The 17,500-nt window shown below is 42.3% G+C and overlaps 1 protein-coding gene across 2 annotated transcripts in view; it reads left to right on the top strand.

Annotated features, from left to right (window-relative positions):
- Window positions 1-16,724, top strand: part of LOC127009986 (midasin-like) — a 30,264-nt gene extending 13,540 nt beyond the window's left edge. The window contains exons 17-28 of one of the 2 annotated variants that reach the window (XM_050883684.1): window positions 177-2,664; window positions 3,219-3,343; window positions 3,798-3,959; window positions 4,145-4,353; window positions 4,499-4,653; window positions 5,121-5,241; window positions 6,357-13,434; window positions 13,671-13,914; window positions 14,113-14,204; window positions 14,528-14,710; window positions 15,066-15,276; window positions 15,507-16,724. In XM_050883684.1, coding sequence (XP_050739641.1) covers window positions 177-2,664; window positions 3,219-3,343; window positions 3,798-3,959; window positions 4,145-4,353; window positions 4,499-4,653; window positions 5,121-5,241; window positions 6,357-13,434; window positions 13,671-13,914; window positions 14,113-14,204; window positions 14,528-14,710; window positions 15,066-15,276; window positions 15,507-16,441 — 12,003 coding nt within the window. In that variant the 3' untranslated portion in view covers window positions 16,442-16,724. Of the gene's footprint in view, window positions 1-176; window positions 2,665-3,218; window positions 3,344-3,794; window positions 3,960-4,144; window positions 4,354-4,498; window positions 4,654-5,120; window positions 5,242-6,356; window positions 13,435-13,670; window positions 13,915-14,112; window positions 14,205-14,527; window positions 14,711-15,065; window positions 15,277-15,506 lie in introns of both variants that reach the window. The other variant, XM_050883674.1, reaches the window with a different exon arrangement.
- The last annotated feature ends 776 nt before the right edge of the window (window positions 16,725-17,500 follow it).

Here is a 17,500-nt window from a genome sequence, read left to right as displayed (position 1 = left end):
TCAAAATTCCATAATCAAATACTACATTACTACTAATTAGATGAATTAAGGAAGTATCTGTGAGAGAAGGAGATTGAAAGGGCCAAGGTATGCAAAGCCAGAAACTGAAACATAATATTAACTTTATTTTTGTGGTGTTGTTCAAAAGAGCTTATACATATGTCTTTGGTTTACAGGTACTAGAAAAGCGGCTGAAGAGAGTAGTTGACAAGGAAAAGCTGTTCACCTTATCAGAGGAAACTTCCTCTGTCACAAAATCCTTCTTGGAAAAAATGACGGAAGTGAAAGGTTTTGAGCATGTGGTCTGGACCGAGGACATGCGTCGCCTCTACATCTTAGTAGCCAAGGCTCTGAGCTTTAAAGAACCAGTGCTTCTGGTTGGAGAGACAGGCTGTGGTAAAACAACAGTCTGCCAGATGATTGCTGCTCAGAACACCCAAGACCTACATACAGTGAACTGCCACATGCATTCAGAGGGAGCAGACTTTCTTGGTGGCTTGCGTCCTGCCAGGTCACACTCAGAGGAAGACGACCGTCTCTTTGAGTGGGTGGATGGTCCTCTCATTCTGTCCATGAGAAGTGGTGGCATGTTTCTGGCTGATGAAATTTCCCTTGCTGATGACAGTGTCTTGGAAAGGTTAAATTCAGTCCTCGAGCCTGAGAGGATGTTGGTATTGGCTGAGAAGGGGACTGATCTTGGGGGTGACACCAGCAGCCCAGATATTATTTTTGCTCACCATAATTTCAGGCTCATAGGAACCATGAATCCTGGTGGAGACTATGGAAAGAAGGAGCTCTCTCCTGCTCTCAGGAATCGCTTCACAGAAATCTGGTGTCCAAAAGTTGAAGTCAATAGAGTATCTTCAGATGTTATCAGAATTATTGAACACAACATCAGGAAAGACATTGTACTGAATCAAGAAGAAAGCTCAAATAACTGGGGAAAATTAATGCTACAATTTTTAGAACATTTTACATGCACAGAACTTGGGAAGAAGTGTGTCCTTAGTATTCGAGACATACTGTCTTGGGTTCACTTTATTAACAAGGTGACATTGGAGCAAGCATGTTTAGACCCAGGGTTGGCATACATCCATGGAGCGTGCCTGGTGCTCCTCGATGGCTTGGGTTCAGGGCTCACCGGGAGTGGTGCAGCAGGGTGGAAGCAGCTAAGAGAAGCCAGCCTCAATTACCTTTGCCAACAAATCTGGCAGAACTCTGGAACTAAACCCAATAAAACAACTTTGGTGGAAGAATTAGTTTCTGACTTGATTCTTGTAAATACTGACACATTGTTTGGCATTGGACCATTCATGATCACTAAAGGACCAGAAAGTGAGTTGGGGTCAGAATTATTCACCTTCAAGGCACCCCGAACCTGCATCAACTTGCTTCGCCTCCTGCGTGGCCTACAGCAGACTCGGCCATTGCTGTTGGAAGGCAGTCCAGGTGTTGGCAAGACCAGTCTAGTGATAGCTCTCGCTAAGGCATCAGGCCACAAAATTGTACGGATCAATCTGTCTGAACAAACAGATGTCAGTGACCTCTTTGGTGCAGATTTACCTGTGGAAGGAGGCAAAGGTGGACACTTTGCATGGCGAGATGGCCCATTGTTGCAGGCGCTTCGTCAGGGCTCCTGGGTGGTGCTGGATGAACTCAACCTGGCATCTCAGTCAGTGCTGGAAGGCCTCAACGCATGCTTTGACCACCGTGGTGAGATATTTGTTCCTGAACTGGGGAAAACTTTTCATGTTGAACATCAGGCCACTAAGATTTTTGCCTGCCAGAATCCCCAGCATCAGGGTGGAGCCAGAAAAGGTCTTCCCAAATCCTTCCTCAATCGATTTACACAGGTGCATGTGGAACCTCTCTCACCTGCTGATCTGGAGTTTATTCTGACCATGATGTGTGAAAAATTACCACAGGACATTGTGACAAAAATGGTTCAGTTCAACAAGGCCATCACTTCAGAGATCCAAGTGCAGGGGCTGTGGGGTCACTCTGGGGGCCCTTGGGACTTGAACTTGCGAGACTTGTTCAGGTGGTGTGAAATAATGCTGAAGCATCAGTCGCCAAGCTGTTGGAATCCCGGAGAATATGTGAGTCTTATATATGCAGATCGCATGAGAACCACAGAGGACAAGAAAAATGTTTTGCGTCTATATGATCGCATATTTAGTGAAGGCTATCCAAGCTATCAAAGTATTGGAAGATATCAAATCACCTCAGAAGAAATTAGAGTTGGCCATGCAGTTATTAAGAGGAATTACGATGGTGCCAAGAGTGAAGAAGACCTCACTGGTGACCTTTATCTCATGAAGAATCATCTGCCTTTTATGGAGAGCCTCATACACTGCATAAACATGAACTGGATGACTCTGTTGGTTGGGGAGTCTGGTGTTGGGAAGACTTGTCTGGTGAAGCTGTTAGCCCAGCTCACAGGACGACGCCTCCTCACACTCACCGTCAGTTCAGACATGGATGTCACCGAACTATTAGGAGGCTTCCTTCAGGTGGACCACAAACAGCTGTTGGGAGAACTGATACACACTGCCAACACGGAGATTCAAGAAACAGTGAGAGAAGCACTCCTTCATGGTGAAGAGTCTCAGGCTGCAACAATTCTTGCTGCTTGGGAGAAACTTGTTGTTGCTCAAAAGGACAGTAAGTTGGAAAAATGCAGTATTTATCAGTTCATGGGTGTATTATATTGTCAGCAAATCTCATAGCATCAGACATATTGTGTATGTTGGTTTATTAAATTTATCGATTAAAAACTCCTTGACATTAAGCATAATTTTATGAAGCCAGTGTAGAATATATCATGCTGAATTTATTATAAATATGTTTTCCAAATATTGGGGAGAAACCACAATTAACACTTCATACTTGCATGAGTGCATGTGAATGCAGTAAGAAACATGGAGCAGGTGGCAGGGCTTCAGAGGGAGTACGTTGATGCTCACATCACGGTTCAAACCCACACACTGCGACTCCACATTTTCTTAAATCAACAGAACCCTAAGGGATAGTAGTAGTAGTAAAAATAATAATAATAATAATGATAATAATGATAAATATTTTCTGAGATTTTGAACTTCAGCATTTGTGTACAATAAAATAACCCAATCCAAAGATGGTATTTCAAATGTTTATATTATCTAGTATCATGAGTAGAATTTACTTTAAAATGATTCAGAATTTTCATTCCTTTTCAGAGACGGTTCGGACAACAAGTGAAGATGTAGCAGACTTTCACCATCAGTGTGATTTACTTGAGGCAGTTTTAGATACAGTAGTGATGCCCAAATCCTCTCCAGTTACAGAGAGCAAAGGAAAAAAGGTTAGTTTGAATATTGTGAATGTTCTGTTTCACTTTCATGCCATAAGGCAACACCATCACCTTCGCTGTGTGGTGCAAGCAGCTGCATATGTAAACTATTTCAGCACGAGGCTTGGTATGAATATATGCACTCTAACTTCTTTTCTATCTATCAAAAAAATTGTCCCCCAATGTGTACTGCACCACCATCATAGTGCTGAAAGGAGTTGCCTGTTGCACCATGAAGCAATCTTATCATCAGTGGACACAAAGGATTACAACAACTATGGCTTGAAAAGGGGGCAGTATTTTATTTTGAAGACCAAAAAAAAAAATATTGTGACTAGACAGTGTACAAAGGACTCGTACTGCAGTTAATGGATTAAGGATTTTGCAGTTCAGAATTTGACTCATACATTTTTGATTTGGTACTAACCAAACTTGGATTTTTTTTTTTTTTTTCTTGTTCCAGGAGAAAAGAAAACAGAGTGTGACTTGTACCAGCAGCAACGGTGAAGTGCCAGGCAGGGCCGGCGTGCTAAGGGATCACCTGCAGCAGCTGAGGGAGAAAGTCACAGAGGCTGGAACGCTGTCAGGGGGAGGAACCTTTCACTGGGTGGATTCTTTATTGGTCAAGGTGAGTTTTTGTGTGCTTATGTATTTATGTATGTATTTTCAGTAAACTCATCCACACTCCTGAACATGAGTATTGGTAATGGTACTACTATCATCTGTGCCTTCACCTGTACTTACTTTGTCAGTCATTTAGTAATACATTTTCACCTGCTCCTAATAAAGGCAAATATGTTATGGTATCCCCAGGCAATACGAGATGGTGACTGGATACTCATAGATGGTGTGAATATCTGCTCAGCCTCAGTACTGGACAGACTTAATGGTCTCCTAGAACCTGGGGGAGAATTGACCCTCAGCGAGCAAGGGGTGGTGGGCGGCAAAGTTCCCACAGTTGTGCCTCACCCTCAGTTCCGCATGTTCCTTGCCATGAACCCCAAACATGGAGAAATTTCACGGTATGTATCAAAGACCATTTATGGTCATGTATTTGTACTGGAATGGGGAAGGGCTAAGAGAGGGAGAGGTGGGGTTTAATTTTGTTCATTGTATGTTCACTTGTTTATTGTGAGGAGTAATTTCATATTGTTTCCATGAGAGCAGAGCCATGAGGAACAGAGGATTAGAAATATACATGATTGGGTCGTGGACTGCTACCGAAGACTTGCGAGCGCTGATGCTGCATGCTGGGCTCACCTCCGTGCCCCTGCAGAACACTCTTCTCCTGGCACACCAGTCTGTGGCCAGTGTTCTTCCAGGTAAATGTCTCCATCCATGAAGGTATTCAGGGAAGATGAGAAAGCTTGTGAAAAAAATAGTATATAGATCAATATAGTGGAGCAGTATTAGAGAGTTGGCAGGTGAGGGATGAAATGTGCTGAGGAAAATTTGCAAATATGCAACATCTTTTCACTTGGGCTTAAGGACAGGCCACCTAGTGTGGGTAGTCTTGAATATCTATATCTATATCTATCTATCTATCTATCTATCTATCTATCTATCTATCTATCTATATCTATCTATCTATCTATATCTATATATATATATATATATATATATATATATATATATATATATATATATATATATATATATATATATATATATATATATATATCTATATATATTTATGTAACTCAACTTAATCAAATCTCACAGTGGCTTTGCAGGAAATGTGATTATGATGACTCGGTCTAAAAAATGTAATTTCCTTTGTTACTTTCAGCTTATGAACAGCCAGGCATCGTTCAGCTGAAGCTTGCAGCATCAGTGGCTCATCAGCTGATTCAGATTGGGTTTCATCCTGATCTTGCTCTCAGGAAAGCACTGATTTTAGTCTATGAGAGGTAAGAGTTTAAAATCCTTAACTGACATTTGGTAGTATTCAAACAAAATTCTTTGTACTTATGTTTCCCTCAACATTTTGTGTAAAGGCTCTTTAAGGCAGTTTTGTCAAATTTGAAGTGAAAGTAAACACACTCACTGCTCCTTTAACCCTTCCATTGCTAAACGCTTGCAGCGGGCGTTAGGCGTATTTGCTGGTGGCGCTAAACGCTCGCTGCGACCTCCACCCGCACTCAAATCTCCCGCGTATGAGAGTGTTCCAACACTAATTCTTACAATACAGGATTGCCAATTGAGTGGATTCTTCACTAAATTTGGTGGAAAATCATATCAGCGGCAAATGTACGGACAAGTAACTGGTGGATGTTCTTGCCCAGTATAGCGGCATTTTTGCATAGCTTCACCTATCACCGACTGATTCTTTGACCAAATAGTTGTAAATATTGCAATTGGCAATACTCCCTTGCCAGAATCTGAAGAAAAAATGTCTGCAGTTCCCTCAATACGGCTGATCATCCCGCACGCACTGACGTAAGTGTTAACATTCAACACTCCCTGAACGTGCATGTACGTTCGCAAGAGAGGCATACATAACCGACTCCTGTAGATCTGGACCTCCTCTTTTCAATGGTGTTTTTGGTTTTTATCTGTGATAAATAGTTTTTGAGATACAGAGGTTAAGAGACCCCCCATTGGGCTCCCCAAACGCGCCTGAGGGGATAGTCTCGTTGCGAGCGCTTAGCAATGAAAGGGTTAAGTATGCCATTCCTAGTGTGAAATTGATGAGGAGCCGTCACGATGATACACAAATGTACATCATGGAAAAGTGTGTTACTCTGCTTCTGGATTTAATTGATTAGCTTAATTTATTAGCCACTGTGCAGCTGCTCCAGGGCTGTATGCTGGGCTCATATTATATTATATTTAATGTTTTGTTATTACAGTCAGATGTGGTATATATTTTGTATTTAATATCATCCTTTTATATATATATATATATATATATATATATATATATATATATATATATATATATATATATATATATATATATATATATATTTATTTATTTATTTATTTATTTATTTATTTATTTATGTTTTATAACATTTTTCAGGTCTGTTGGCAAACCTGCCATCAAAGATGCTGTACATGAAGCCATAACTGAAGTTTTGGAGCAGTGGGACCCAGACAGCTGCCCACAGTGGCCCCGGTATGAGAATCAGGCCCTGGGGGTGCAAAAACTGAGTCTGGGAAGTTGTTTGGCTCAAGTGAAGGTTCTCGGCTCACTGGTGCAAATTGTTACTGAGGCTGCAAAGGATCCTGAACTTGTTCCTGCTTGGAGTTCTGCGTCTCTTCCTTTGCCATGTCCTTTACCATGTTCAGAAAGGAGTGTCATGGACTGTGTTGTCATTCTGCTTTCTGTGATGCCACTCCACGACTGGCCAGTGCTTTCAGAATGGGTATCACAAGAAATGAGCTCTACACCAAACAGGTCTCATCTAGAGGAAAAAGTGTCATCTTCACTAAAATTTGTTTTGTCCAGGAAAACATGTCTTGCATCCCAAGGCTTGGTAACAAAGTATGGTCCACAGAGGGCTTATGATCCACGCTATGACCTCCAGAAACAAGCAACAGTAACGGATCAGCAGAACACTTTTGATTTTGAGAGTTTTGCCAACAAATCAAGCCTGTGGTTATGGCACACATTATATTACTGCTTCAAGCAAAATGCTATCACTGAAAAGTCCAAGGCTGGTGGTAAATTAGATGCAATGACACTACTAGAAGTCTCTCAGGCAGTGAATAAGGGTCTTGTTGGCAGGAAATCTTCCCCTCATCCATCAGTCCCTCTTCTTGCACACTTCTTCTCCCAAATGAATCAGATTATTCTGTCTTTAACAGATGACACATGCATAACAATCTCAGACCAGGAACTCTGCCATATGTTGTCTGCCCTTCGGTGGTGTGATCATCTCTTCCAGTTTTGCTGTCAAACTGTGAGCAAGTCTAAATTCCATCTCTTTCTGCCACAGTTAACATTACACTGGCATTGGGTTTATGAAGAATTTCTGCTGAAAATTCCAGATTCTTGGGATAGTTTGATTTCTGAACAGTTCAAAAAGGTGGTGAAGACCTTAAACTCAGAATTTGAACAAGAGTATGGCCCAGTTCACAAGGCTGCAGCAAGATTGCGATCCTGCATCTCTCCTGCACCATTTTCATCCGAGCTGATCTCGGCTGCACAATTTCGTCTCTTGGATTTGATATCTAGTCTTGCTCCAGCTCCTGACAATGAGAATGTCAATATGTTTTTGGCATCATCCACAGGCAGAGAAGTAAATGAACTACTGATCAACATTGCACAAGAAGTTGCAGCATGTAACATTGAAATGGTAAATGATATACATGAGCAGATAAGTCATGTAGAAGATGCTGTGAAAGAAAAATGCATTAACCACAAGGCTCCACCAAAATCAAAAGATAAGGACATACTGGCTCTACAGGTTCAAACGTGGCCCATAAGAGACTACCTAGCATACCATCTGTTGTCAGTGGAAAGAGTGGGTGGTGAGTTATCACCACTCATGCGGAATGTAGTCATAGGGGCACCTGGAGTATACACAGAGCTCACAGCCTGCCTTTCTGGTCCTACCTTCAGACCTTCATCTGTACTTGGAACTCATAGCTATCTAGCTCTAATTCAAAGCACTGCTAGTCGTCAAACTGATGCATTCCTTACCTATGCACAGGTTTCCTCAGAAGAGGAAGAACAAAAAAACAGTGTTTTACTGCACCCAGCTTCATGCCAACTCTCCTATATTTTGCTAGCTAACAAAAGAAGGCCAAACTTTGACATAGAAAGTGTTATGCATGATGTACCCACAGGCCTCCATGTTGAAAAAGTTGCTCAGTTGAGGGCAGTAAAGTCTACCCTGTGGAACAACTGGTCCAATCTTGCTGATCCTTCACTGAGTTATGAGGCATCATTTACTAAATATGTTATTTCTTACCTAATTTCAACACTTAGAGTGTTTGCCAACATATTGGGGATTTCTCCTGAAAATTTTGTTGAATTAGATGATTTGCTCCTAGCTTCCACTCTGGCATCCTTCATATCAGAGTCTGATACTTCTTGGCTACCAGACAACTGCCAAAAACAGTTCTACAACTTGGTGAAAATTATCAAAAGGCTCCAAGATTGTTCAGGGAACTGGAAGGATAAAGCTAACATTGCTGCCCAAGCAGCAGTTGCAATTGGAACAATCCAGACATGCATTTTAAGTTACTTGGAGCCAGTCGATCCTGCTCAGTGTCATGCGTTCAAGCTACAGTATCATCAAGAACAACTTCAAGATTTAGAGTCCCACTTGATGCTGGCAGCATGGTTTGAACACTTGAGAGGTAATTTAGCCTGTCCAAGAGTCCTGGAGACCCATCCTCACCTGCCTCTGTTTGAAGCTAGATGCCAACAGGTTAAATCAGAAATAGCACAGCTGTCACAGCAGGCCGCCCATCGCTCTGGTGCTGTTGAGTATCACCAGCTGAAGCAAGATTTTGCTCACTTCACTTCTACAGTGTTCATGCCCAAAAGAATCCAAGAACTGTCTGAAAGTTTACTAAGAAAAGGGGATAGTCTGCCCTCAGAGTCCCATTCAGCAAAAACTGAGGTTCTACTTGTCTCTTGTGATAACTTTGTGAAAAGGATAGTGCAGCAATATCCCCTCTATCGGGACATTACCTACCCATTCCTTCAGGCAGTGACTGTGATATGTGAAGCACTTAGGCTCTTACTTTGCCAACTCCATCTACAGTGTTTCAATGGAAAATGTGACATGGATTTAACAGAGAACCTAGTGAGGTATTCCTCCTTCCCTGCACACCGAAGTCCTTCACTGCCTCTTTATTTGGTGAGTGATCAGATGAAAATTGCCAAGTACATTCCATTATTGTTACCTGAAGACCAGTTTCAAGGTCAGGTGAAGACTGCTACAAGTGTTGTACTGCGTGCATCACTTCTGGACTTACTCAGTGTAACACTGGCTCAGCATCACTTAGATAAAGCCACTGTTGAGTTGATGTCACAGTTATTGGCTCAAGCAGTTTCCCAGTGGAGGCAACAGGAAGAAGCTAAGGCTCTCCGTGCTGAGGAAGAGGAAAGTTTGTACCGTTACAAGGCACGTACACTTGCTGCTTCTGAAACAGAGGAAGAGATGCAAGAGAGAGAATTCCAAGAGACTTTTCCATGCTTCGATCATGAGTTTGATGATCTGAAGGGAATAAGTTTAGATGATTCAGTGAAGATGAGCCCCAAAGAAAATGACAACATCTCTAAAGATGCTCCTGTAATGTGCATAACTGATGATCACCTCTATGAAATATGTGAGTTGCATAGTTTGATTTTTACAAACTTAGCACACACATCTTGGCTTGTTCCCCACACAATTATGTCGGTACAGTCACAAGTTGTCACAGCAGCATTGCTCAGGTATCATGTGCTCCAGTTTCTTATTGGAACTGCAGGAACCATTGCAGGATGTGAACTGGATCAGACTATTTTGGGGGCCCAAATATTGAATAATTTCTACTCTTCCTCTTACCTAACTCAGGCATCCCAATTACCACTTGTCAGGCATCCCTATGACATCTACAAGGACCCTAACCCCCAGGAAGTGTTGAAAGTTCGTCCTCTCTTGAATTCAGTATGTGAGCGTGTAGATGAGCTGCTCAAGGAGTGGCCGGGCCATCCTAGCCTGGTAATGGTGAACACTGTGATATCAAGGGTGTTGGACTTCCCTCTCACCTCTCCCTTAATGAAGCATGTGATAGGCCTGGAAACAGTGCTGGAGAAAGCTCAAGAGTGGGAAAGGAATGCTCACTCCGGTGTATCCATGAGGGAACAACTGGAGGCTGTGACCCATCAGGTGCTGGAGTGGCGGCAGCTTGAGCTGAATGCCTGGAGTTCATGCTTGGATTCCGTCACTCACAAAGTTGCCATTCAGAGCAGAAAATGGTGGCCACATCTTTTTGATACATTCCAGGCTGCTCTTGCAGGAACTGTTTCACCACCTGAGGTACTAAAAACATTAAAACAGTTTTTGGAAACTTCAGTATTAGGGGATTTTGAAATGCGCCTGCATCTCCTCTACTCTTTCCACTGCAACCTCGCAGCATTAGAGAAAAGCAAAGTTACTCACTCACTAGCAGCCATGACATGGAACTTGCACTGTTACTTCAGTCAGTTCTCATCATTGGTAACCTCTGCAGTAACCAAAGCCAGGCAGCCAATTGAAAAGGAGGTAAAGGGGTATGTAAAAATTGCCCGCTGGAATGACATCAACTACTTTGCTGTACGAGAGTCAGTGGATAAAAGTCGCCGCACTCTTCACCGCCACATGAGAAACTGGGAAAAGAAGTTACGACAGCCATTTGCCCCTCTGATGTGTGATACAAATTCTGAATTAACTGAAGACCAGTCAGGGGCATGGGACCAAAAGCCAGAGGTTTGCCCTCACAACAGTGTCGGTCCTGTCATGCCTAGACCTCCTGTGGTGACAGTGGAGTACTCAAAGGAAGCAACAGAAAACCCTATTGTATCTCGGCTCCCTTTCCTCTCAACACGCTGCCATAAGTTAACATGCAGAATGCTGTCCAGTCTTCCTTATTCACTTTATGTGGATGAAGTTGAGGATACCACAGTTCAGATCATCTCTAATTATCAGGAACTTCAGGCAGCTACAACACGAGCTGAGACAGCTTCTACAGATAAGATACGTGTGAAGCAGCTGCGAGGTGTGATGCAGCGTCGCCGGGAGGCCCTCACACGACTCTTCAAAACACTGGCTGGCATGGGTGTTGCCTACACCCTGGGCAACAGCCTCTGGCATGTTGATGATATTGACTCTTGTTTAAGTCTTGCTCCAATAGACTTGATAGTTGCTCATTCAGATGCTGCTTCTCTTCTCCCAGCCCGAGAAGCTTGGCCCGGCTGTGTCAAGTACATTAATCGTTGTATTGGCCGCCTCTCCCTCCTGTTGTCATCCCTGCAGCAGCCACATAAAGATCTTGGCCCTGAGCTTATAAAGCACCTGCGTGGCATTCCCTGCCACCTTTTCCTGCTAGCCCGGGACCAGAGGAAGTCAATATCCCATGTTAGTGAATATACACACAAACTGCACTATCTTCTCAAGGACATCAGGGAAGTAGATTCATGTCATTTCTCAAAGAGTAAAATGTTAGCAGAGTTACAACACATCCATGCCCTCACAGCCTCCCTCTCACTCACCCTTGAGGAAAGTATTCAAGTTCTTGGAACATACAGCAGTACCCAGCCCCTTCTGATGCTTGAAGAGAATTGCATTAAAATGGAAGTCAGTGAAGCAAAAGTCATGTTAGAAAAAAGTGCATGTAATATTAAGTGGCTGCTGCCAAAACTTGCAGGTTTACTGAGGTATCTTGAGGCTGATCATAGATTAGTAACTCCATCTCACTTGAAGCTGTACAGTAATGCCATAGATACTCTCCTTCAGGAAGCTCAGAATTTGAATGAAGTCACAAAGGTGTTGTCTGTGAGGAGTGGTGAGCCACATCCTGCCACAAGTCAGCTAAACATTTGGCTGAAGGAATGGTGGGCTGTTCATTCTAGCCTCTCAAAGGTCCCTGATTTGCAGTCACTGAACATTTCTGAGAATGTTGATTTTGCACCTCTTGAAAATTGTTTGACTCAAATATTGTTGAGTGTAGAAAGTCTTTACAAAAGACATTATCTTGCAAAAACAAAGAAGCAAGATAGTGACAAAGAAGATGTAAAGGACATGCTTAGTCTTGGATTAATCAAGCAGCTTGAGTTTGACACCAAAGATTTGCAACTAAAGCAAGCAGTGACTAACTTACAACAACTTGTGAATGTAGCAGAATCGCAGCCAAACATACTGCAGAAGCTGAAAGCTTCACTTCCTCTACTTGAACAGTACCAGGCAATATGTGAATCTCTCTTAAATATGATGACAGTTAGTAACAGAAGTATTGCTAAATTTACTTCTGTTATAATTGCAGTGTTTCAAAACTTGGCAGTCAGTGGTTTTTGCAGGCCAAAAGAATTGCAAGATGAAGAAGATGGGGAGGAAGGCACAAACTTTGAAGGTGCTGAAGGAACTGGCCTCGGTGAAGGTGACGGTAAAAAAGATGTGTCTGATCGCATTGAATCAGAAGACCAGCTAGAGTCAGCTCTCAAGGAGGGAGAGAGTGAGGAAGCAGGAGACAAAGACTTGCAAGAAGAAGACAAGGGAATTGAGATGAATGAAGATTTTGAGGGGAAAATGCAAGATGTTGAAAAGAAGGGTGAAGAAAATGAGAGTGATGATGATGATGACGATGACAAAGATAAAGAGGACTTTGATAAACAAATGGGTGAAACTGAAAAAGGTGCTGATAAACTGGATGAAAAATTGTGGGGTGAAGATGAGGGAAGTGAAGAGGAAGAAGATACTAAAGACCAGGATGATGAAGATGGGCCAGGGGAAGGAGAGGCCACAGAGTCCAAAATGGTGGCTAAAGACGACAACAAGAGTAAGGAGCAGAAAGATAAAGATCAAAAGAAGAAAGAAAAGTTAGAAGAAATGGAAGACACAAGAAAAGAAAATGAAATGGATGAGGATGGCAAAGAGTATGATGATAATTTCACAGATCCTTATGGAGGAGAAGCAAACGTGGAGGAAGAAGACGAGGAGAAAATGGAGTTACCGGATGACATGAACTTGGATGCTGGCGAACAAAATGAAAATGAAGATGACATGGAACAGCCTCCCATGGAAATAGAGGAGAAAGGAGTTTTCCCAGAAGAAGAAAAAGAGGACAAAGAGGATGGAAAGGAGGATGAAAATGAAGAAGATCCTGCTAAAGGACTAGAGGAAGCAAATGATAAAGCACAAAGGAACGAAGAAAACAATGAAGATGATGAAGGAGAAGCAGAATTAGGAGAAGACAAGGATGGAGAGCAGGATGAAGAGGGAACTTCGGAAGAAATGAAGAAAGATGAACGCAAGCAAGGCACTGAGGAAGTAAATGACTTAGATAATGATGAAGAAAAGGAAGATTTGGCAGACAAGGCTGAAGCATCTGCAGACAAAGACTCCAAGACTCCAGCAGAGGCGGCTGAGATGGACACAACAGAAGGCAGCAAGGACCAGACCAAGGTGAAAAACAGTTATCTTTCGTAGTTTGAAATCCTGAGTGTTAAAAGTTAAAACCTATACATCATCACATATAAATCCTGGTGTCATTAGATTCAAATTCCACTTTATAGACAAACAGGGAAGTCATGTGTGGAGAGATATACAAAGTGAGTTAGAAGTTCCAGAAGCTGAATTATATTTGTATAGACTGAATTGTAAGATAGAAAAATTGATTGTACATGCATACTTCCGAACAGGAGCAACCCAAAACGAGTACAGGTGGACAGCGTGAGGAGGATGAGGAGGACAAACAAGAGGAGCAAGGGCAAATGGGGGAGCAGACAGAGGACCAGGAAGGCACCGGGCAGTCTGAGAGCCGCACCAGAGAGGACGCCCACCAGGGAGAATCCTCGGCCTTGGTGACTCAAGCCTCAGCCAGTGACCAGAATGACATGAAGAAGCCGCGCAAGCCAGGCGAGACAAACGAAAACAGGACTTTGGGTATGTTTAGGGTGGTGCTGATGAATTATGAATAGTATTTGGAGGCCATTATGATTCCTCAGCAGGTACCTTGTGATATGTTCCACTTCATCTTTGAAAATTTACACTGTCCAGTCATTTGTGTATGTCTGATATCATTGATTTTGTTTAAGTAAGCACTTGTAAAAACCACAATGTATGAATATTTTGTTCTTCCAGGTGATAATAATAAGAGACTACAGCAGGGCCTGATGACCAAGGAGTCCAGGAAAAAGAAGCCAGAAAATAACCAACAGCAACAACAAGAGGAGGTTAGTGTTCAATTTGCATCAGTTGTTACATTTGAGGTCATTACGTGCTCCTCTTGCTTTTACTTATAACATGTTTATATATATATATATATATATATATATATATATATATATATATATATATATATATATATATATATATATATATATATATATATATATATATATATATATATTTTTTTTTTTACAGGAAGGGAAGCAGCTCAAGGGCAACAAAAAAAGTGTAGAAAAAAAGCCCGCTAATTGCTGCTCCTATAAAAGATAACAGTAAAGAGTGGCCAATACATTTGTTTAAAAATATATGGATTCTCTTCTTATTCCAGGATAAAGAAGCAGAAGAAAGCACTGAGCACTCCACCTATGAGCACATCACCCAATCTGAAGACCACTTTGATGCCCACATGGTGGATGCCGGCACACAGGAGCAGGCCAAGGAGGCCCCGGCACCGGCTGACAGACAAGAGGAGGAGATGCCAGATGAAGACATGCTGGACACCCCTATGGAGGTAACATTGATGTCCAGGGGCTTATCTTCATCATGGTCATTGCCTTAATCCCATTTTTTATAACAGCAGTGTAAGACAGTCAAGAAAAAACTCAAGGATTTAAAGAATAATCTGTCAGAGAGAGAAATTTTCCATTAAAATTGATCATACTTACATAATTGCTGCATTAAGATCATGCCATCTCAACACACTATCCACTATTTGTCACATGATATCATCACTTCCTAGCTCCCTCAAGCATCTTATATCCTACAGTCTGCACATTCTTTATTTATTTATTTATTTATTTGTGTGTGTGTGTGTGTGTGTATGTGTGTGTGTGTGTTTCAATATGATCAAAATAATTCTTGTGCAGGTTGATGAGGAAGAACTTGGAGAAGCCATGGAAGAGAAAGAAGCCACCAGCCAGGAGGGGAAAGATGGAGAACGAAAGGAACAGAACAAAGGCCACCAGGACCCACAGGCAGAGGGAGAGGCTCAGATGGTGACAGAAGGAGAGGTGGTGCTAGAGAGTACCGTCCAGCGGGCGCCTGAGACCTTCTTTCACACCCTGGTGCCAGACGAAGGTGACTGTCATATCCCTAACACCTGTAAACTTACCTGCTGTGTGAGGGTTGTGTTCAGGGTTTTAAGTTTCTTCAGTATCTTCTATCATTGCTCTGTAGCATAGGGTTTTTCAATCTCTATAATCTCCTTCATATACATCTCAGTAATAAATAAAGCAGCCAGACTGTGAGTTGATATATTCAATCCCTAATGCCAGTTCAGTTTTACATACATGAATTTCATATTACAGAAACAGAAAAGGACAAACCTGTCGCCACATTTGATGAGGACATAGAGAAGACAAGGCGTCAAATTGAAGTAGTGAGCACACACAATGAACTGGAAGGATCAACATGGGCCAAGCAGGAGGCCCGAGTGGCCCCAGTGGCACTGCAACTGTGTGAGCAGCTGCGTCTCATCCTGGAGCCCACACAGGCGGCCAGACTGAAGGGTGACTACAGGACTGGAAAGCGGCTCAACATGAGAAAAGTGATTCCCTATATTGCCTCACAGTTTCGTAAAGATAAAATCTGGCTCAGGAGGACACAGCCCAGTAAAAGGACCTATCAAATCCTAGTGGCTGTGGATGACTCAGAATCCATGACTGAGGCCCGGGCAGGCAGTCTTGCAGTGGAGAGTGTGGCCCTGGTGACGCGTGCCCTCACCCTGCTGGAGGTGGGTCAGCTGGGGGTCATCAGCTTTGGAGCCACCACAAAAATTCTTCATCCTCTAGATCAGCCATTCAGTGAAGCTTCAGGAAGCAGGATTCTCCAAAACTTGAAATTTGACCAGAAAATTACCAATTTTGGACGTATGCTGGAGGACAGTGTTGCCATCCTCAATAGTTCCCACATCTCTGGGAGCCACGGCCACCCTGACACTGCCCAACTACTGCTGATCTTGAGTGATGGCCAAACTCAAACCAGGATGGAGGCAGTCAAGGCAGCTGTGAGGGCTGCTCGAGCTTCCAGGATATTTATTGTCTTCCTGGTCTTGGATGCAAAGGATAACAAGTATTCCTTCTATGACACATTGGTGTATGAGGATGGTGTGATGAAGCCATTAGTGGAGTCCTTCCCCTTCCCCTTTTTCTTAGTGGTGCGAGACATCGACACTCTGCCAGATGCTTTAGCCACAGCCCTGAGGCAGTGGTTTGAGCTTGTTACAGCCAATGCTGCCCACTGATCAGTTTCCTCAATGGCATTGATCATTTTGACAAATTGTATATTTTAATAACAGGACAGTTATTTATTACTGATGTATAGGCTTTACAATATAATAATCAGGACACATTGTTGATATAGGATAATGTCCCCAATCATGTATTTTCAACTGCATCTTTGAATATATATTTTGAAATGTGACACCCCTACCTGCCATAACACTGACAGTGCTGTAAAGGTCAATATTATAAAAATGAGAGTTTAGAATGTATTGTGAAAGATATTTTCATTATCATTTCACTGTATTCCTATTTTTCATTTTCCCCTAAATCACTGGAAAATACTTTCTTCTTCAAAAGATTATATTTAGGAGCAAGGTAGAAAACAGAAACAGTTTGTACAGTGCCGACATTATCCTCGTGCTTCTTTTCTCACCTTGACACGAGCAAGTGAGTGGAAAAGGCACAGGCAGCTTTGATAATTAGTGACTGCAGAAGCATAGTGTATTTATACACTATGCCAATCTGACACTGTCAGAGTGGCAATTACTCTGACACTGAATTGAGGCCTATTGCTTGCCTATTCCATGAACGATGAGCTTTTGTTTTTCTGTTTGTTATGCCCTTTAACTGTTTCCATTGATGTAACTCCTGCTTTATGGGCATGTGGCGTATTTACCGTATTTAGTCAACCCTGCTCATGGGGTTGTTTCTGTAAGAGACAACCTTGATGGAGAAGGCCAATGTCTTAATTAAATCTCAATTTATTTAACACCCATTATTATGAGTCTGATCCTGGACTTCTAGTTACTACAAGAACCTCATTTATATCACCCTTGTTATGCCCATCTTCAAACTTAATTAAGTTTTCACTCACTACCTTTCCAGAGATGCAAATCTTAAGTATAGTTTGCCCTTCCAGTAAGTAGAATGAACAGTTGATCAGGGACAGTAGCAACCAGGAAGACTCCAAAGCATTAAGAGAAAAAAAAAGTGCATGGGTGAAAAAGGAAATGACAAATGCCCAAATCCAGTAAGTACCAAACTTTTTCTGCTGCAAAGAAGAAAGTAAGTAGTGAGAT

This window comes from Eriocheir sinensis, chromosome 4, assembly GCF_024679095.1.
Source record: "Eriocheir sinensis breed Jianghai 21 chromosome 4, ASM2467909v1, whole genome shotgun sequence".
In the NCBI taxonomy this organism is placed as follows: domain Eukaryota; kingdom Metazoa; phylum Arthropoda; class Malacostraca; order Decapoda; family Varunidae; genus Eriocheir; species Eriocheir sinensis.
This window is presented reverse-complemented; position numbering and strand designations above follow the sequence as displayed.